This window comes from Meles meles, chromosome 14, assembly GCF_922984935.1.
Source record: "Meles meles chromosome 14, mMelMel3.1 paternal haplotype, whole genome shotgun sequence".
Lineage (NCBI taxonomy): Eukaryota > Metazoa > Chordata > Mammalia > Carnivora > Mustelidae > Meles > Meles meles.
Window position 1 is genome coordinate 6632266 of NC_060079.1, and position 21686 is coordinate 6653951.

The following is a 21686-nucleotide window of genomic DNA, read 5'->3' on the forward strand; positions in this document are numbered from 1 at the left end:
CTTGGCCTCCATGGCCCCCCAGTTCTAATGGCTCTGCCCAGGGAGACTACCGTGCTCCACTTGCAGGCCCCACTGCTTGGCTATAATTTGGAAGTTCCTCCAAGAACAGAGCTGGGGCCACTGCAAGGTCACTTGGGTTTTTTTTTCCCCCTTTTGCAGGGATCAGGGGCTTACAGTGACAGCTTCACTGCGTCTGCACACCACCGTCTCATAGGTTTGATGAGATTGATTTTAGTTGTACATGAAGGAGGTAAATTTGGTGCCAGTTATTCAAACTTGGCCAGAAGTCTCTTTGTATTTGAATTTTAGGACAGTGGATATTCAAAAGTGAACAACAAACATACGCATTCTTAGGGGGTGAGAAAAGGGAATTAATCAGGAACGTCAAGGCTACTACTAGACCTGCCCAGTGGAGTCACCCCACGGCCGTGCCAGGCAGTACCGTGGGGAACCACAATGTCGAACCAAGATCATCTAAGGGAAGGAAGTGACCCTAGGAGTCCAGAGAACTGGCTGGGCCTGGGTAAACAGATCAACTGGAGGAACTGAGCTTCTAAGCAGCACAGGCAGACCAGAACACAAGACCTCAAAGCAAAGGGAAGAAGGCAGCAGCACCACCACGCACTCCCAGGGAAGCAGCTTCCTGCTCTGCCCAGTTTGCCTATACGAGCCCCACTTGGATGGGACTTTGGATAGAAAGTACGCGCCTTTTTCTAGAATGTGGGCTAATATTACTATGTGTGGTAAAGCATATTTTTAAAAGTCACGGAATGGGGAAAAGAAAGAGTACTGAGTAAGAGCACCAGTTTGGACCTAATAGGCCTGAGTGTGAAACATGCACTTGCTCCATGATCCTAAGCGAAGTATTTCCTTTACCATGTCTTAGTTTGGTCATCTGTGAAAATACGGATCTAACCATACCTACTTATGTGGTCGTTGCAAGATTTCAGGTGAAGTGATACACACAGAATTCTTAGAAGAGTGCACGGGGCAAGTTCTCAGTAACGAAGGAGGGAGAAAAGATGAGGAGGAGGAGCTCAATGACACCTATTTGCACTTTGTTCTCCTGATTACAGAACCCTTCTCCCAAGTGTTACAGCAGCAGAGACCACTTATAGACCTTACAGTTATAGCCACATGCACAGGACCTCGGCCTGGCCAATCTAAGTACTCCTATACCCCTGGGTTGCAAATGCTTCCAAACATTACCCCTATTCTCAGTTACATGAGTCAACCAGTTCTCTCTTCTGCATGAGTTAGTTTAAACTGGGTTTCCTTCAGTGATAACTGAAATGGTCCTAATATAGTAGCCACCATCTGAATTTAATGGCCTTAAAAAAGATCCTTTTTTAGGTTACACAGCACAAATTTTCACATTGGGTTAAGCATCATAAAGATTATGGGTAACTGGAAGGTACCTTTTTGAGGGTCAGTATTCATTTCATCAGCACTCAAAATATACTTGTTTGGGTGAACCAAAACAAAAACAAAAACCAAAAAACAAAACCAGAACTTCGTTTTATGAAAAATAGGTAACTCACTTATCTGTTTTGCTACTGAATCAAGCTGGACTGACCTTAAAGAAAAAAATTAAAATGTCAGATTCAAACCATAGGCAGAGCATGAATAAATAGGAAGAAAAATTAACCACATAGCACTCAAAGCTAGAAAATTCGATTTAAAAACATAACTCACTTTTTATTGCTAGATAATAAAAATAAATATAAAAACAAAACAAAAAATAGAGGATTCTGAGAAGATGCCAAGAAGGAAGCATCAATAATCTGTCTCCCCACCTGGACAACTGCATTGGTAGAATCTGTCTGATGTAACTATTTTGGAACTCTGAAGTCCGCTGAAGGCATTCAGCTTCCAGTGGAAAGCCTGGAGTGTAAACTGTGGTTAGTTTTAGCTCCTAGGACAGCAGTATCCACCTATCCCATCCACAGCCTCATGGCAGGCAGCTGTGCACCTATTCCTGAAGCAGCTTACACACAGCTTGTGGGATTAGGGTGGGCAAAAAAGGACTCTGTCCCTTTGATATGGGGGATCTGTGCTTTGATAGCTGATTGCTACTTCTGCTTTTAGAGGTGTGAGAGGCAGGCAGCCATTGTCGTAACTCCCTCCGTTGTAGCGAGCCTCCCCCCCTCCAGCTCAAGTGACTTCCAGATGTAAAGGACTCATATTTTTTTCTCTTCTTCATTTTTTACTTTTCCCCTTTTTAAAACCAGACATCAAAAAGTGAAACATTCAAAAACAGCTGCATCTATGAGGAAAATTAGAAAGTGCACATGTCCAAGGAAAGGCTCAAAAAGACCTGAGAAGACATCACACCTCAGGCTGATCCCAAGCACAGAGACAGCTTACAACAATCAAAACCACAAAAACAATAAACTAAAGCAATAACATAACACCCAGAAAATGCTGGGGGAGTGTTCAACAAAAACATCACAAGGCATACAAAGAAACAGGAAAGTATGGCCCACTCAAAGGAAAGAAATAATTCAACAGCTCTGTCCCTGAAAAAGACTGAATGGCAGAAATATTAGACAAAGACTTTAAAACAACTACCTTAATGATGGCCAGAAACTAAAGGAAGAGGTGTAGAAGTTCAAGAAGACAATGTGTGAACAAAATTGAAATATCAATAAAGGGACAGAAAAACCTAAAAAGAAATTCTGAAGATGAAATTCAGGATTCAAAGGCAGATGTGAGCAGGCAGAAGAAAGAAGCTGGACTAGAAAATGTCACTAAAACAGGAAAATGAAAAGCTGATGAACAGAAAGAAAAAAGACTGAAGAAAAGTGAAAAGAGCCTAGAGACCAGTGGAAAACCATAAAAAGGGCCAACATAGGTATCATGGGTGTTCCAGGAGGAGAAGATAGAGAAAGAGAGGCAGAGAGAATATTTTAAGAAATAATGGCTGGGGGCACCTGGGTGGCTCAATGGGTTAAGCCTCTGCCTTCAGCTCAGGTCATGATCCCAGGGTCCTGGGATTGAGCCCCTCATTGGGCTCTCTGCTCAGTGTGGAACCTACTTTCCCCTCTCCCTCTGCCTGCATCTCTGCATACTTGTGATCTCTCTGTCACATAAATAAAATCTTAAAAAAAAAAAAAATAGGGGGGCCTGGGTGGCTGAGTTAAAGCCCCTGCCTTCAGCTTGGGTCATGATCCCAGAGTCCTGGGATGACGACCCCACATTGGGCTCTCTGCTCAGCAGGGAGCCTGCTTCCTCCTCTCTCTCTCTTTCTGCCTGCCTCTCTGCCTACTTGTGATCTCTCTCTGTCAAATAAATAAATAAAATCTTTAAAAAAAAAAAGGCTGAAAACTTTCCAAATTTTAAGAAAGGCATGAATATAAACATTCAAGAAGCTCAACGAACTCCAAGAAAAATGAATTCAAAGCCACCCAAACCAAGATATAATATAATAAAACTTTCAAAAGCCAAAGATGAAAGATGCATCTTAAAAGCAGCAACAGAAGCAAATCATCACATACAAGGTATACTCAATAAGATTTCCTGCATATTTCTCATCAGAAACTCTGGAGCCCAGAAAACAGTGGACTGACATTCAAAGTGCTACCAAAAAAAAAAAAAAAAAATCAAGAATCCTGTATCTGGCAAAACTGCCCTTTAAAAGTGAAGGGGAAATCAAGACATTCCCAGATAAACAAAAGTTGAGGGAGTTCATGACCATTAGACCTGCTCTGCAAAAAATGATCAAGGGAGTCCTACAAGGTAAAATGTAAGGACACTAGACAGTAACTGAAATCATATGGAAAAATAAAGGTGTCGATTAAGGTAAATACATGATCAATTACAAAAGCTATTATTATTATAACAATACTTTATACTTTGTTTTCTATAGGATTTAAGAAATCATCTGAAAAAACATTATTAATATAAAATCTAATATTACTGTAACTTTGGTTAGTAACTCTAAATCTTGTTTTCTACATAATCAAGGAGACCAACGCAGTTCAAAGAATTACTGGTTTATGTTTTGGGACACACAATGTGTAAGGTATAATTCTGTGATATTAACAACTGAAAGGGGTGAGTACAGAGTTATAAAGGAGCACTTTCACTATGTTACTGAAATTAAGCTGCTATAAATTAAAATTAAAATGTTATAATTTTAAGATATTAAATGTAATCCCCAGGGCAACCACAAAGAAAATATCTATATAATATACTCGAAAGAAAACTACAAAGGAATGTAAACATTTCATTACAAAAAAATCAACTGAACACACACGAAAAAGGGCAGGTATGCAGGAAATGAAGAAATAAAAATCTATAAGCCAAAAAAACCAAAAAACCTATAAGCCATAGAGGAAAAAAAATAGCACAATGACAGAAGTAAATCCTTTCTTATCAGTACTTTACAATGTAAATTATGCTATCTACAAGAGAGTCATTTGAGATCCAAAGACACAGACAGGTTGAAAGTAAAAGAACGGTAAAAAGATATTCCATACAAACAGTAACCAAAAGAGCATAAGAGTGATTATAGAAGAGACAAAGGAGGACACAAATGTTAATTAACAGTTCAACAGAGTCAGAAAACATAACAATTAAAAACATTTACACAATGACAGCCCATCAAAATATATGAAACAGAAATGGAGAGAATTGCAGGGAGAAATAAACAGACATTCTACAATAACAGACACTTCAATAACCTACTCATCATCATTGATACAACAAGACATAAGATAAATAAGGAAACAGAGGACTTAACACAACAAACCAACTAGATCTAACGGCTATACACAGAACATTCTACCCAACAATACCAGCACACACATTCCTCCTAAGTGCACACATGACATTTTTCAGGATAGACCATATGTTAGGCCACAAATTAAGTCTTGATAGATTTTTTAAAAATACGTATCATAAACAGCATCTTCTCAAGCCACAACAGGATGACGTTAGAAATCAGTAACATGAAAAAAACTGAAAAGTTCACCAACTGTGGAAATTAAACAACATGCTTTTAAACAACCAATGGATCAAAGAAGAAATAGTAAAGGAAATTAGAAAATACTTAGAGGTGAGTGACAATAAAAAACACAACATACCAAAACTTATGAAATGCAGCAAAAGTGATGCTAAGGGGAAAATTTATAGCTATAAATGCTTACATTTAAAAAGAGAGAAAGAGCTCAGACCAACAACCTAATTTTACAAATTAAGGAACTAGACAAAAGAACAACAAACTAATCCCAAAGAAAGAAGAAAAGAATGAGAAAAGAAGAAAAGAAAGAAAGATCAGAGTAGAGATAGATGAAATAGAGAACAGAAAAATAAATTTAAAAAAAAATCAATGAAACCAAAAGCTGGTTCTTCAAAAATATCAAAAAATTGACAACCATTAGCTAGATGGACTAAGAAAAAAAAGAGATAAGACTCAAATTGCCAAAATCAGACATGAAAGTGGGGGCATTATGACCAATTCTACAGAAACAAAAGAAAATTATGAGGGTACTATACATCAAAAAATTTGAAGACCTACAAGAAATGGACAAATTCCTAGAAACACTAAAACTACCAAGACTAAATCATGAAGAAACAGACAAACTGAACAGACCTATAAATAGTAAGGAGATTAAATCAGGAATCAAAAATTTTCCAACAAAGAAGAGCCCTGGACCTGATGGCTTCACTGATGAGTTTTACCAAATATTTAAAGAATAATACCAATCCTCTTAAACTTTTCCCAAAAAGAAAAGAGGGAATACTACCTAACACATTCTATGAAGTAAGCATAGCCCTGATACCAAAGCCAAAGACATGACAAGAAAAGAAAATCACCAAAGAAAAGGCCAATATCCTTGATGAATACTGATACAAAAATCCTCAACAAAATATGAGCAAACCAAACTCAACAGTACACTAAAGGGATCATATACCACAACCAAGTAGAATTTATTTCTGGAATGCATGTATAGTTCAACATCTGAACATCAAACAATGCAATATGCCACATCAGCAAAATGAAGGAAAAAATCCCACACGATGATTCCAACTGATGCAGAAAAAGCATCTGACAAAATTCAATACCCTCTCATGATAAAAACACTAAAAATAATAGGAATAAAGGAAACTACCTCCACATAATAAAAGCCAAATATAAAAAACCCACAGCAAACATCATACTCAATGGCAAAAAACTGAAAGCTTTTCCTCTAAAGTCAGAAATAAGGCAAGGCTGCCTGCTTTCACCACTTCGACAGTACTGGAAATTCCAGAGTAATTAGGCAAGAAAAAAAAAGAAAGAAAGAAAGAAAGAAAGAAGACATCTAAATTGGAAAGGAAGAAGTAAAATTATCTGTCTCAGATGACACACTCCTTTATATAAAATTATATTATTATATAATTAAATAATTACATAATTATATAATTAAATTATATATATTAGAACTAATAAATTCAACAAAAGAGCAAGATAACAAAATCAACACACAAGAAACAGCTGCATTTCTATACACAATGAACAATGTTAAGAGGAAATTATAAAACAACTCCATTTACCATAGCATCAAAAAATAAAATGCTTAGGACTCAATCAACGAAGTGAAAGACTTGTACAATAAAAACTATAAAACATTGCTGAAAAAAGTTAAGGAAGACATAAATAAATGGAAATATACCCCACGTACATGGATTGTAAGACCTAATATTATGAAAATGTCAATATTACCCAAAGCAATCTACAGATTGAGTGCAATCCCTATCAAAATCCCCATGACTTTTTTTTTTGCAGAAATGGAAACCTCATCCTGAAATTCACATGAAATCTCAAGAGATCCCAAACAGCCAAAACAATCTTAAAAAAGAAAAAACTGGAGAACTCATACTTCCTGATTTTAAAACCTCTTACAAAGATACCATAATCAACACAGTGTAGTACTGCTATAAAGGCAGACACATAGACCAACAAAATACAATAGTGCAGAAATAAAATCTTGGATATATAGTCACATGATTTTTGACAAGGGTGCCAAGACCATTCAGTAAGCAGTCTTTTCAACAAATGATGCTGGGAAAATGGGATATCCACATGCAAAAGAATGAAGTTGGACTCTTACCTAACACCATATACAAAAATTAACTCGAAATGGATCAAGGACCTAAAGACCTAAAACAAACAAAACTCTCAGAAGAAAATACAGGATAAAAGCTTCATGATGCTGGATTTGGCAATGGTTTCTTGGATATAAGACCAAAGGTAAAGGCGACAACAACAACAAAAAATAGACAAACTGGGCTTCATAAAAATTTTAAAAACCTTTACAGCAAGAAACAACCTACAGAATGTGAGAAAATACTTGCAAATCATATGCCTAATAAAGGATTAATATCCAGAATATTGGGGCGCCTGGGTGGCTCAGTGGATCAAGCCGCTGCCTTCGGCTCAGGTCATGATCTCAGGGTCCTGGGATCGAGCCCCGCATCGGGCTCTCTGCTCCGCAGGGAGCCTGCTTCCTCCTCTCTCTCTGCCTACTTGTGATCTCTCTCTCTGTCAAATAAATAAAATAAAAAATCTTTTTAAAAAAAAAAAAAGGATTAATATCCAGAATATAAAGAGAACTAAAACTCAAACAACCCAATTCAAAAATAGACAAAGGACTTGAATTGACATTTCTCCAAAGAAGACATACAAATGGCTAATAAGCACATGAAAAGATGCTCAACATCAACATTTGCATCAGTATTTGCAATGAGATACCACCTGGCATGAGTGACTCATTACAGTGGCCACTATCAAGAAAAAAAAAACAAAAACAGAAAACAATAATGTTGGCAAGAATGTGGAGAAACTAGAATGGGCATTCTTGGGGAGAATGTAAAATGGTGTCACCACTGTGGAAAACAGTATGGAGGTTCCTCAAAAATTAAAAATAGAATTACCCTATGGTCCAGTAATTCCACTTCCTGGTATACACCCAAAAGAACTGAAAGCAGGTTCTCTACGAGATATTTATACACCCATGTTCACAGTATTATTCATAAAAACTAAAATATGGAAGCAACCTAAGTGCCCATCTACACTGAACAGATACGTAAAATGTGGTGTACACACACACACACACACACACAGAGGATTATTTATTATTCAGCCTTAAAAAGGAAAGAGATTCTGCAATGTGCTATAAGATGGGATAAACTTGGAAGACATTTTGCTACATGAAATAAGCCAGCCACAAAAAGACAACACTGTATGATTTTACTTCATAAGGTACTTAGTCAAAATCATAGTGACAGAAAGGAGAATGGTGGTGGCCTGGGGCTCGGGGCAGGCGAGAATGTGGAGTGAGTGTTTAAGAGGTACAGGGTTTCAAAGTGACAAGATGAAAAGAGGGGATGGACAGAGGGGAAGGCTGCATGCCAATGTGAATGCAAATACCTCTGAACTATATACTTAAAAATGGCTAAAATAGTAAATTTTGCATTATGTGCATTTTAACTCCCTAAAAAAAGGAAAAAGGAGAAAAATAAATAAAAGAGAATAAAAAGAATCTAGTTCTTAAAATCAAACCTTCTTAGGTTATAATAAACATGTAAATTTTTCAATTATGTTTATAGAAAAGAAACATAGTAAAGCTAACAACAACATAGCCTATCCATAACCTAAAAATATTTACTGACTTACCTGCAAGTGTATTCAGGTAAAATTCAAGAAGACAATTTAGTTTGGAGAAAAAAATTTAAGTACAGAATATATATAATTTATATATAATATAATAATATTAATATATATTAATATTATAATATATAATTTGTATATAATATATATTATATATTTATATTTTATATATAAATATATTTATATTTATATATTTATATATACTTATATATATTATATATTTATATTATAAATAAATTTACATATATAATATATATAATAATATAATATAATTTATATAATACTCTACAGACAACTTCAACTCTGTATAAATTATTATGAATGCTAAAAAGCAAATGGTATTAACTTGAAATGAGTAAGAAAAAAATATGCCATAAAGTAACATAAATTCCATGTTTGAAAAGAAAAATCTCAAATAATATCCCCTGGCTCACTATGCCCAACATCCACAGGTAACCACTACTAACCATTTTACCTGGGTATCCTGATTCTATTTGTATAAAAAGTTTTATGTATGTACGTGTGCATACATGTACAAGTAAATATGTGTACACACACACATATATATACACACATACATATATTTATAATACAAATAGGATCATACTGTTCATACTAATCTACAGTTTTCTTTTTTAAAAAAAGTATAACTCCAAATACTGTCCATCTCGGTGCACAGAGCTCTATCGCACTCTCTCTCGGGTGTGGAGTCATCTATGACCAAGCATCTGTTATAACTTCTGTAGTGCATCTCCTACTCTGATGGGAATGGACAGAGTAGGGGAGGCAAAGCCAGTAAGTGCTGCACCTTTTAAAGGGAGTGTCCTATCACTGACATTGTTTGGGATTGCTCATACATGGTGAAGATAAAAGAAGTCAGACTTGTAATCATGTTTTTCCTGATTTTAACTTCTCTGTGAAAAACACACAGCTACCCTCCCCACACTACTCTGCCTCTCCTCCTACTGAGAAAGCCGGCTGTTAGTTTATCTCTGCCACAGATGATGTTTCCATGAACACCCTCATCACACCAGGCAAGCCCATCTGTAGGACAGATTGCAGAAATGACCCTGTTGCAAAGCATATGAGATTCGGAGGGCGCCTGTGTGGCTCAGTTGGTTGGGCATCTGGGTCTTGAGTTTGGCTCAGGTGGAGATCTTGGGGTTGTGAAATCGAGCCCCACATTGGGTTCCACGCTCAGGGCAGAGTCTGCTTGACATTCTCTCTCCCTCTCCCTCTGCCCTTCCCCCACAACTCATGCGTACTCTCTCTCTGAATAAATAAAATCTTAAAAAAAAAAGGGTATGAGATTTAGAAAAAATTTTTTAGAAATTTAATTTTTATTTTATTTTGAGATTTTAAATGTTTGACTAGGTATTCCAAATCATCCTCCAAAATAACTTTGTATTAATTTATATGCTCATCAACTCTGTATAAAAATGGTCTATGTCGTGACTCTTGCCAATGTAATTCTGTTACATTCTTTTTAATACTTCCTTTCTTTCTTTCTTTGGCTCTGTGGGCAGCATTTTCTTTATCCTTCTGGTACTTTGGTGTGCTAATAGTCTGTTTTTCCCCCTCTGGTGGTTATCACTTTTTCAAATACTTTAGCATCTATCTGTTGGTTTATCAACTTTAAATAATAGCTATTATTATCTGTGATTCTCACTATCACATCATCCCATTTCCAATTTCATTGCCGTTCTGTCCTCCTGTTGCATATAGATGTAGGTATAGCTATATTGATGGTCTTTTTGCTAATCTTACTGGGTGCCAGGAAGGAGAATAGAGCCAAAGACCTTTACTTTGCACCATTTACTGGATATCTCTGAGAATGTACACAATGTGGAAGCAGCCACGATTAGCAGCGAAGAAGAAGAGAGAAATCAAGCAGTGGCGTGCTATGGAAAGACTGTTCTGGCAGTGGTAAACAGGGCAGAACCTAGAATACAAAGATTCATTATTAAGAAAGATTAGAGGAGATTCAATATTGTGAATATGTACATTTCTCCTCAATTTCATCTATAAAATAAAAACTTATCCCTAAGTCATGATGATGATGATGATGATGATGATGGCGGCAACACTCACTAAGACACAGGGCTAAGCCCTTTATAGTACATGTATTTCATTTAAGAGCAAAACCAATCCTGCAAGGTAATATTGTTAGCTCCGCGTTACATGATTTACATGAAGATTTACAGGAAGAAAGGTAATCTCCCCAAAGTTATAATAAGTAGTAAATAAAAGGGCAGAGGTTTTCTTTGTAACAGGATCATAATGGTTTGGGAGTTGAGAAAAAATGACCCCATACAAGAGAACTGAGGGCATGATTCTGTTTTGTACCTTACTATGGAAGTCCTTTCCCTAAGGACTTGTTACAAGTTCAAAAACGAAAGGAAGACACTTGTATCTTTCACTTTTACTCACATTTCCAAAACTGCTATGAGAGGAAAGGAGTTCCTGAGCATACTCAGGGCGTCAGAACCCTGAGTGCGCTCCTAAGGCTGCCAATTTAGAGAAGAGAAAGAGAAACAAACAAGAGGGTGATGAGAAAGAGAAGAGGGAGCCGGGGAATGTACGGAAGAAAGAATTCTGGGAAACAGGGAAGAGTCAGCGACGTCACAGACTCCAAGGTCAGGGGTGTTAAGGGCTAAAACAAGTTATGGAGCAGTATGACTGGCAGGCGGCTGGATAACTTGGAAAGACCAACCTGACGGTTTGACAGGTCTAAGACTCACACCACGGCCATTAGAAAGAGGAAGCTTCCAGTGTGGACCACTGTTGGGGGAGGTCTGGCAGAAAAAACAAGGACTACAGTCTCTCCAAGGGTGTGATTATTTGTATTTTAAGATGCAGGAGGGGCTCCTGGGTGACTTGGTTGATTAAGCATCTGACTCTTGATTTCAGCTCAGGTCATGATCTCATGGGTCATGAGATCGAGCCCTACATCAGGCTCTGTGCTCAGCCACCGAGTCTACTTGAAGATTCTCTCTCTCTCTCTCTAATAAGTAAGTAAGTAAATAAATAAATAGATGGGACGTATCTTAGCACCTTGGCAGGCACAGGGTAAAAAGTTAATGGAAAGGAAGAGATTGATGATACATGAGAAAGTTAGAATTACTGATGAAGCACTCCCCGTGATGGTTTGGATACTGTTATCTTACATTTGCATAGCGCTGTCCAATTTGCAGAGCACTTTCACATCACGAGTCTCCCATATTCCCTACATAATTCTGTGAGCCAGGCAGAGCACGAATGATCACTTAATTTTATTTGAGGATACTGAGGCCCAGACAGGTTTGTAAGAGTCCAAGGCACTCTAGGACAAAGAGTCCTGAAGTTAAAATCCTGACTCTCTCTCTTACCGATTCAATGCTTCAGGAAAGTTATTTGCCTTTGGGAGGCCTTGATTTCGTAAGCAGGAAAATGGGGATAACACTTCCCAGGCTCCCCTGATGATCAGATAATGCATGCAAAAATGCTGGCGTGGCACCTGCAGAAAAGTAGGCGTGCATAGGCTACGACAACACTCTGCCAAGAAGAGTGGGTCAGTGCAGTGAATATTCATTAATCACCTATTATGTTCCCGGTAACTCCTCAAAATAGAGTCAGGCACTGTAACCATAAAGCATCCCTGTAAGTGACAAGGGGCATCAGCACACAAAGGGCTTGGGAGCAAAGATGAGGCTGTGGCTAACTGTGCCTGCCAAAGGGGAGAGGATGACAATGAAGGATCGGGGAGAAGTTGCAAACGGGGAGAAGTTGCAAACGGAGGAGAAAGAGTACCAACAAAGGCTCCCAGGCATTCAAGCAAATAGGGCATGCAAGCTCGATCAAGCAAAGATTGCCTTAGAGCTGACTCAGCCGCCTCAGACAGCAGAAAGAGATCATAGCACCTGCACGCTGCTCCACGCCCTCCGTGACTCCCACAAGTGAGAAGCAATTCCTTCTTGAAGGACAGCCAGAATGGGAAACGGTCCAGCAAGGCTGCAAGAGACGTGAAAAGCTCCAAGCCTTCCAGCAGCTACCACCCCAATCTGAGGCACCCTAAGGTGCCTACGACACAGCAATCACGGCAGCAGGCTGACCCTGCAGGCCCCTGCCCTTCATGCTCGCAGCTGACACCTGCAAAACAGTGTGAGATCACACCAAGGATGGCCCTGGAGGACCCATGCCAGAGGCCATTCAAGCCAGGGCTGGCAGCCACAGCACCAGCGCCACCTGTTGGCCTATGAATACCAGCTCATGGCGTCTCCAGTCACAATTATTTTATGGGCATAGACACTACACGTAAGAAATCCCTCCTCTATCAACTCCAGACCCCCAGAACGATAGAACGCTACAGGCGGCACAGAAAACCTTGCGGCCCAATAGAAAGAGAGTAAAACTGAAGAGTACTTGGAGGATTTTGTTCCCTGCCATCCCTTTCATCACTGCAAACTCTTATAGTTTTACAAGAGACTTTTACTACTGTGTATTGTAAAGATGTTTCATTGATTTGAATCCAGAAATAAGACAGGTCTGGAATCCTTTTATTCTTCTTCCTCAGAAAGAAATAGGAAGAAAATGACTGTTATTCACCAAGGCTGCTAAACGAAGCTCAACAGATGGTCTATTATTTGTTCCATTTAGAAATATGCTTACCTATGCGTTGACCAATTCTTGGTTTTCCAAGAACTACAACACATTATAATCAGCATGGTAAAATAGTAAAAAAAAAAAAATTTGGTCTTTCTGATCAGGAGCCACAGAATCTAGCAACATCTCAAAACCCCCATCAGGAACACTAATTATCACTGAAACAAGCAGAGAAATACTAGTCAGAGATTTTCAACTGAAGAATTCTTTGTTGTAATTTGAGGTCTTAAAAAAAAAAAAAAAAGTCAATGTGTCACTGTAGTTACGAAGCACAATCTATGAGTCAGACTTATATTTCAACCCCTGATGCACCTGGGATTAAAGAAAGAACTTGGACACTATTTCTAAACACATCTTGGCATCGAACTTACTGAAAACATAAAAACACAAGTATAGTTAGTGAATCTGGGCTGAAACTGTGGGCAACCAGAGGCTTCGGTCTTTGCCTGTGCTACTCAGGAGGTTACATGAAAGTGGGCATGAGAGAACATTTGCACCAAACGGCAAAGGCAGCGGGAACCAGCCTGCTGGCCAGAGGGCAGGCGCGGGCTAGGGAAACTGCGCACTGAACAGGACAGAGTAGGGAAAAATGCTGTCGGAGGAACCATTTCTAACTTTACCAGGAGAAAATGAAATAGAATGTCTTTGGCATCGGGAGTGACTGACTAAGCATGACTTTAATGTGAGAGTTGGATGGTATTTTTAAATGTTTAGTCTGGAAAGCCACAGGGAGAGCCCCTGTTTCGTCTGGCTAAACCAAGGTAAGGTGTAAGGGAAGTGAATGATCCTAAAACCCATTTACCTTTCAGGTAATTAGATCGTGCTGACAATAAAGATCTTTTACTCTCTCTGTTTTGTAAAGAATCAGAAAAAATTGCCAGTTTGGTTGTTTCTACCTTGCCTTCTGAGGCTAACAGCAAGAAAGCTTCTCTGGCTAAACTTCCTGGTAATCAGAGAACCATGTTCCTTAACGGTGCGGATTAGCCACCCAGTTCACCAGCCGCTGCAGTTAGGATGATCAAAACTGAAGTTCACAAATACAGTACGAGTCTATCATCACCCTAGAGACACGGGCTGGTGACCCAGTACACCTGATGTAAGGGAGAAAGGATGACCCCACGTGACAGAATGCCACCACAGAGACTGGCACCAAATCTTAGGAAGCAGCGAGAACGTTCCGTGTAACGGGCTCTCATTCGGCTTCCTAAAGCATATCAACATATAAAGTTAGTCATACCTGAAATGCAACAGTAAGACAAAACAACCAAAAATAACAGGGGGTGGGGCATAGCATCCAGATTGGGGGAAGCCACAAAATGACACCACAAGAAAGCAATCACATCAATCCAGAAGTTTGGGGAAATCTGTAGAACCAGTAACCTGCTGTCTGCAACCAGACAGGTACACGAAGAAGGTGGGGTGAGGGTATGAGGTGTGCAGGTGTGCAGACCTGCTCTGGAGTTAGAGACTCGGGAGACAGAAAAACCAAATGAGATGTGCAGCCCATGCTGGTTCCAACAAGCTGCCCGGGAGAAAAATGGACCTGATACCATCAAGGACATGTAAACAGGGACTGAGTACTAGAGGATTGCCGATGGATTGCCATGAAACTTCCTGGGTCATGCTGGGGCTGCGATGATGTAAGAAAATATCCACATTCCTTAGAGATCCATAACAAAATGTCCCAGTGAAAGGCCATCAGGTCTAGGGTTTACTTTAGTAAAAAGAAGGAAGAAAAAGGAGAAGGAAAAGAGAAAACAGATATAAATAAAGCAAATCCAGCACAGTTTTGATAGTTACTAAGTCTGGAAGATGAATATATGGGGGTTACCGATGTTATTCCTTATATTTTGCTTATTTGGAAAGTTTTCATAATGAAGTTTCTTATTTTAAACATTACAAGCATCCAGCTCACTGCACATCCACTAGCCAATAAACTATACAGTTTCACACATCAGGTAAGTCTTTATTATCTTGAAACACCCCCATGTCATCTGTCCTTGAAAATCCAGGGTTTACTGAAGAGTTTAAAACATAAAACAGTCCTATCTCATTATGTGAATGTTCTTGAACTTTTAAGAATATACCTTAGCAAGGAATAAACATGCTGAATTCCCCTTCCCAATAATGTCCTTATATAAAATAGCACCAAAATTAATGAAGTATGATTCACTGATATTCACTATTGGCAGAAAAGAGATAAAGTCGTCGAGCATTAAAAATCAAAATCTATGTGGCACCTGGGTGCCTCAGTGGGTTAAGCCCCTGCCTTTGGCTCAGGTCAAGATCTCAGGGTCCTAGAATTAAGGCTCACATGGGGCTCTCTGCTCAGCAGGGAGCCTGCTTCCCCTCTCTCTCTGCCTGCCTCTCTGCCTACTTGTCATCTCTCTCTCTCCCTCTCTTTCTCTGTCAAATAAATAAATAAAATCTTTTTAAAAAAATCAAAATCAAACACTGCCAGGACACATTAAACAACTTTAAAAATGATTACCTCTAAGGGACAGGGTAAGGGGGAATGTTGTGAGCAGGGACAGGGATGACATCAAAATTTCTCGATGAGTCCTTTTAAATGTTGTTTTGACTTTTTGAGCCACACAAATGGACTGGCTATTCAAAAATCACGTTTAATTTTAAATAAAATAACTACATATATATTTGTCATAATTTAAAGAATTACTTTTCCTCTCCCATGAGGACTCCCACACTAAAACTTGAAAGAAAAAAAAAAAAAAAACCCGAAGATTTTTCTGTGCTCTTTAAGATGTCTGTAGGTCACTCATGCCACTATATCCCAGGATCAACCTTTGACAGTTTTAAAACACATTAATCTCTTATCTTACTTCTAATAGGTTCTTTCCTTTCTTTAGGCAAACATATAAGAAACTTAAAATGAATCTGAACATAAAAGCAGAAAAAGAGTCCCTGGGGTGAACTTGAAGAAAAACTCAAATCAAAGAAAGCCCCTTCTATTTTTTTGTTTCATGTCAAACCACACATTTAAGTCTTTATTTGAAAGCAGAGGAATTTAACAAGGATTTAGCAGTCTTCAGTTTGTTCCCTTCTTCTAACCTCAAACTCAAATTATTATATTTTTGCTTTCTTTTCTCATCCATTACCTGCGCTTCTTGGCCAACTCTTGTCAATCAAGATTATTGAAACCTCAAACCAAAACTCAATCATTTGCCTTTTAAGCTACTTAAAACAGATGTTTAAAACCCCCAATTTGTACAATCCCATCTGAAGCATTTCAAGGTCCCTTTTCTTGGTTCTTTTACTGAGTTAATAGCCAAACAAATGACCTAGTATTGGAACCTGAAGCAAACTGACTAAAGCCCCTGGTGGACACCAGGCAGGTTATGTTGTGTTCCTGGAATAGCTGGTGATTTCTTAACTCTAAGAACCAATGAGCCTGGTGGGAACCTCTGTCAACAAAGGAGCATTCTGAGGGCCTCCTGAGGTTCACACTGCTTTCAATAAATCTGAGCGATGAAAAGGGCCATTCACAAAAATATATTCTTCTTTACAAAAAAAATGTAACACTGGATTGCTTTTCATAAGGACTTCCAATTACTGGTTTAGACAGTCTTGAACAATGGCTATCAACTAATACGTATTTACTGAGGCCACATTTTACCGCAAACAAGAAATAAGACACACGTTATTCTCAAGAGCTTTAAGCTATGGTTGACAAGACACATTTAAGGTAGGACACCAAAAGCACATAGTCAGAAGATCCAGTGTGCCACTTTGCAGGCTGTAAGCACGGTGTTGGCAGGATCTATAGCGGCTGTGGCAGACCTAGACGTTTCGTGAACTCCTGGCGAAACTCCACAGGTAAGACAGCAAAGAAAGGCAAGTGCAACGCTAGCAGCCACCAGACCCGGGCTCCGCATGAGACAGAAAGGGATCTGACTTGGGACAGACAGTTTAGTCCGGCTGAGGAAAACTGCAAAGGAAGAGGCATGGTAGGAAAGAACAGAAGGGCAGACCAGACCCCACAAATAACGGAGGGGTGCATGTACACACTGGTAAAGAGAGGTGGGCTGTGACCAGACCCTAGAAGCCACGAATGACGACTCCAATTCTATTTTGAAGGCAGTAACTATTCCATGACCTTTAAGAGGAGAGGGACCAAAAGAGAGCTGTCCTGCCAGCCAGGCACAGCTTCCTCCCCCTGGGACACAGTGATGCTCTGGGAAGCACAGGCGAGGTGGACCTCCCTGTCCTCGTGTTCCTGCTCCACCATTAAAAGCTCCTCTGACGAGCATTCAGCAACTAATTCGGTATGTTCGTTACACTTTAGATGAGTGTTTTCTTAGAGAAGCCTTCAGGGACAAGTGATCACTCCTTCAAAAGATTTTCGAGAACACTTAAAAAGCATCTCTTAGAGTAGTTCATCCTTTAGAACAGTGTCGAGAAAAGACCAATTCCATATAATAGTATTACTTAAGTACTAATAATACCAACATTAACTCATTTAGTCCTGACCTATGAAGCAGGGACTATTACAACTCCCATTTTAATAGATACATTTGCTGAGGTTTGAAAGGACAAGTAACCTTCCAAAGGTCATGTGTAGCTCATTAGTGGTGGGAGCAGGGACGCATCCAGTCCCCCCCCCACCCCGGCCAAATGTCAGGGAATGTGTTCCAGACCACACAGCCATGACACCTCGGGTGTTTCCACTCTCTCCAATGGCCCATGTGGGCAGTGATACCCTGTCCCTGTGGCTAACAGGAGACAGAACTCCCAACCTACCTGGGGGCACAGTGATCTCTAAGTACTGATTCCAGAGTCAGTCAGCAACACTGACTTTGCAGTACTGTACTTTTGGTAGAAATGAAGATGAGAACATCACTATCCTTACTCAGTGTCTTACTTAAGTTTACTATCAGACTTCTCAGGGATCGCACACTCCTAACTAATGCTCATACTTTACAACTGAGCATAGCTCTACAAGTCCTCAGACACTATGTCATTTCCACAGAGCCACCATTTGGGCTCCCTGCACTTAAAGAATAAAGCTAAATGATAAAAATAACACTTAGATATAAGGCCAAGGTATTCACTAAAATCATCGGGGGGGGGGGGATGACATGAAACGGGTATACCACATAAAAAAATCACAGTAGCAAAAGTCAGAAAGAAACAAATACATTCATTTTACATTACTTTCCAATGTCAAAAGCTTTTTAAAACTTTTTTGATATGGAAGGCATTGATTAAAAAAAAAAATAGTGTTCCTTTATGCTGTATCTTGGTTGGCCAAGCAACCAAGCCAAATCTGTCTTGGGAAAAATTTGAAAAAAAAGAGAAATTGTATGATTTATGCAAAGACAGGGAACAAAGCCCGAAGTTCTACAGCCATAAAAACACATTTGTGAAAGAATTATATTAAGCTCTAGTATATTCTAAGAACTCACTGTTTGTCATCATCAAGTGATTACAGATTGTGAGTGACAGAGAAGGTGGCTCACGCCGAATTTGTGCCACACATAGAAAAACAGCAGCTGACAAAGTATCACGAGACAATGTGCTTTGTGAGTAGGATTAGTCTAGGGAACATAGATGTCACAGAGAAGCCAAAGAGAAGAAAACGAATGAATATTAAGTGGGTAAGCTCCTCAGCACACTGACCTCAGGGCATGCCCTCCCAGTGATGCAGAAAAGAACACCAAAAGTTACCGTTTTCTGCTTTTATAACACATATTTTTTTAAAAAATCATTAAAATAAATAAATTTTAATTTTAGTGAGGTATTTGCTACCCTTCACTATGCTGATGCCTGAATAATGCATAGTAGCAGTAGGACTTGAAAGTTAACTACCAACCAAGTAACCGTATTATTTTCATGATATGTGCCAGCATGCTTTAATGGGGAAAAGGCACAAAGCTTTTATTTTCTTGAATTACCTAAATCAATCTTAACACTCTGGATTAAAGCTGAGGAGCTCAAAAAGGAAGGGTAAGAGAAAAATGTTAAAAATCTGTTGAAACAAGAAAAAAAAAATCTGTTGAAGGGGAGGATTCAGAGATTTCTCTTTTAATCCTTTTGTGTATGTAAGATTACTTAGGGCATCAATATTTCTACTTGTGTTCACTTTGAACAGGTGTTCGTATTTCTTGGGTTTACATGCAAATATAGAAATGACAGAAATAGGGCACATTTAGGGGGAAAAGCATGCCTATTAGTTAGCCATTACAGAATAAACACAAGAGAATATGGAAGCTGAAGGAGTACTCACATTCAAGCTAACGGTCCTAAATCTTCATTTCACATAATCCTTCCAGATGTACCAAGAAAGTGTCCACAATATGTTCAAATAAAAATGAGGAAGCAAGAAAATCACATAGCCCCATGCCAAGGACTACTTTATTCCTTCATTGATTCAACATATATTTGCTGAGCACCCACCCTGGACCAGAAACAAGGGACAACCAGGGCTCTAGCAAAGTCCTAGCCCCCAAAACGCTCAGTCTAGTAAGGAAACCTGGAAGCTACACAGAGGAGAAGCCAGATTCCAGACCGCACAGGGAAATACTGAAAATTTTAAATGGCATGGGTCACAGGAGAAAAGGTTCTGGGGGAGGCAAACAGCATGATCCTATGACCGAGGTACAGGTTTAATCCAGACCAAAAACGTGTGGGCAAATGTGGACCAAGCCAGCACCGGGCCTGGACTTGAGAGCAAACAGGCTTATGATGTGGGCGACTGAGTGAGGACAGCAGTTCCATAATTAATGTGCAAGGTGTTCAGTAAATATTAGTTTTTCTCCTCCTTCTCATAGATGAGGATTTATCAAAAACAAAAAAAACTTACCTTTCTGCACGAATCACACCACTGTAGTAGGGGGGATCCCAAGGCATTAACTCCTACAATGGAAAAATTCGTTGCAATCAAAGTTATTGACTACTTCACAATTTTTATCAAAAATTTAGCCAGCTCATAAATGTAAACCTGTTATAATATCAGAAGAGTTTTATAAAAACCCTGAAACTTCATTAAATACCCAACTCTTTATTTTGACTCTCCTGTAATCAATGGGTACCGAGGTACAAATAAATTTGGGGAATTTGGGTAAAAGGTAAATAATATAAAATGTAAACATAAAAGTCAACGTTAATAGATTAAATCAGGAGCAATGAAGGTGAGCGGCAGCAGGGAGATGTAGGCCAGGAATTATTTGGAAAAATATCAGATTATGGAGTTGCTGAACTATCTCACCAGCGCCCTGCTCTTTTTCCGGCCAGAAAAACCAAGACAGTACTTAATATCTATATTGGAATGACTGAGAATTGCCAAAATAACAGGCATGGCTTTTTCCTCTCTTTATGGATCACTCTGACATTTTATCCATGTTTGAGATGATGGACACTTCAAATAAAGGCACCATATCATTTGTGTAGTACAGGGAGGGCCTAAAAACTCCAGGTCTGTTGAATGAAGATGAAGTTTTACATGATGGACATGTAGTAACTTTGGAAAAATCCAGATCTGAAGTGAACAAGAGCATTGAGAAAATATGGTCAGCATTGTAATAACATCAGAAGTCCAAGATGGTAAATGATTCTATAAAGTTAAAAAAAATAGATTGAAACAGCCACACTGAAATTTTTCCCAAAATGCAACCCATGTATTAATCCATAATACTGTAGGTAAGATTAGGGTCCTAACGGTAAGATTAAAGCTCTTTCTAAATCTAAGTAGGAAGCTTAGGGAGGATCCCAGAATGAAAGCAACAATTTCAAGTGTAACGAAGGGAGAATTACCTCTAATCTTGGCAAAGAAAATATGTCATAAAGAAGCACTGTCACAACAGTTGATTTTGACAACTGGTACAGAATACTGAAGGGAAGAAAAGCTTGAATCCATGCATGATCTTCCTTCCCACAAACCGTCCAGGTGACAGGAGTGACTAACAGCCTAGGCTGTGAAGTCAGAATGCCTGGGTTCAAGGGTACAATCCACACTATTGTACAGTGTGGACAAGTTCTTTCTGCTCACCAATGCTTTCCCGTTTTCTATCTACATGACCTGATCTCTCCCCTCCATACCCTGAGCCCAGCTCCTGCCTCTCCTGCCCTCTCTGGCTCCACTGTGGGCACACTGGTCTCCTCACAGCGGCTTGACTGCACCAGGTAGCTGCTGTCTCTGCAGAGAAGGCTGTGCCCTGTATCACTGCTGCGGGGCACTGCGTCGTCTCTTCCAGTCTCCGCTCAAGGGTCTCCTCACGTAACAAGGCTTCCCTGACCGATCCCTAGAGAATAGCAATGACCATTCCCTTCTTTCTGCATTATTTTCCCGTTCCCCTTATCACCATACAACATGGTACATATTTCTTTCTTTCATGTATTTACTATCCATCTGCCTCCCCTAGAATGTAAGCTT

At 39.2% G+C, this 21686-nt stretch overlaps 1 protein-coding gene and 1 pseudogene across 2 annotated transcripts in view; one reads left to right on the forward strand and one right to left on the reverse strand.

Moving 5' to 3' along the window:
• Positions 1-21686, reverse strand: part of LOC123925244 (mitochondrial intermediate peptidase) — a 169423-nt gene that overhangs the window by 116733 nt on the left and 31004 nt on the right. For both annotated transcript variants that reach the window (XM_045978484.1, XM_045978482.1), the window contains exon 10: positions 20118-20170. In XM_045978484.1, coding sequence (XP_045834440.1) covers positions 20118-20170 — 53 coding nt within the window. The remainder of the gene's footprint in view (positions 1-20117; positions 20171-21686) is intronic.
• Positions 20440-20836, forward strand: LOC123925249 (annotated as a pseudogene).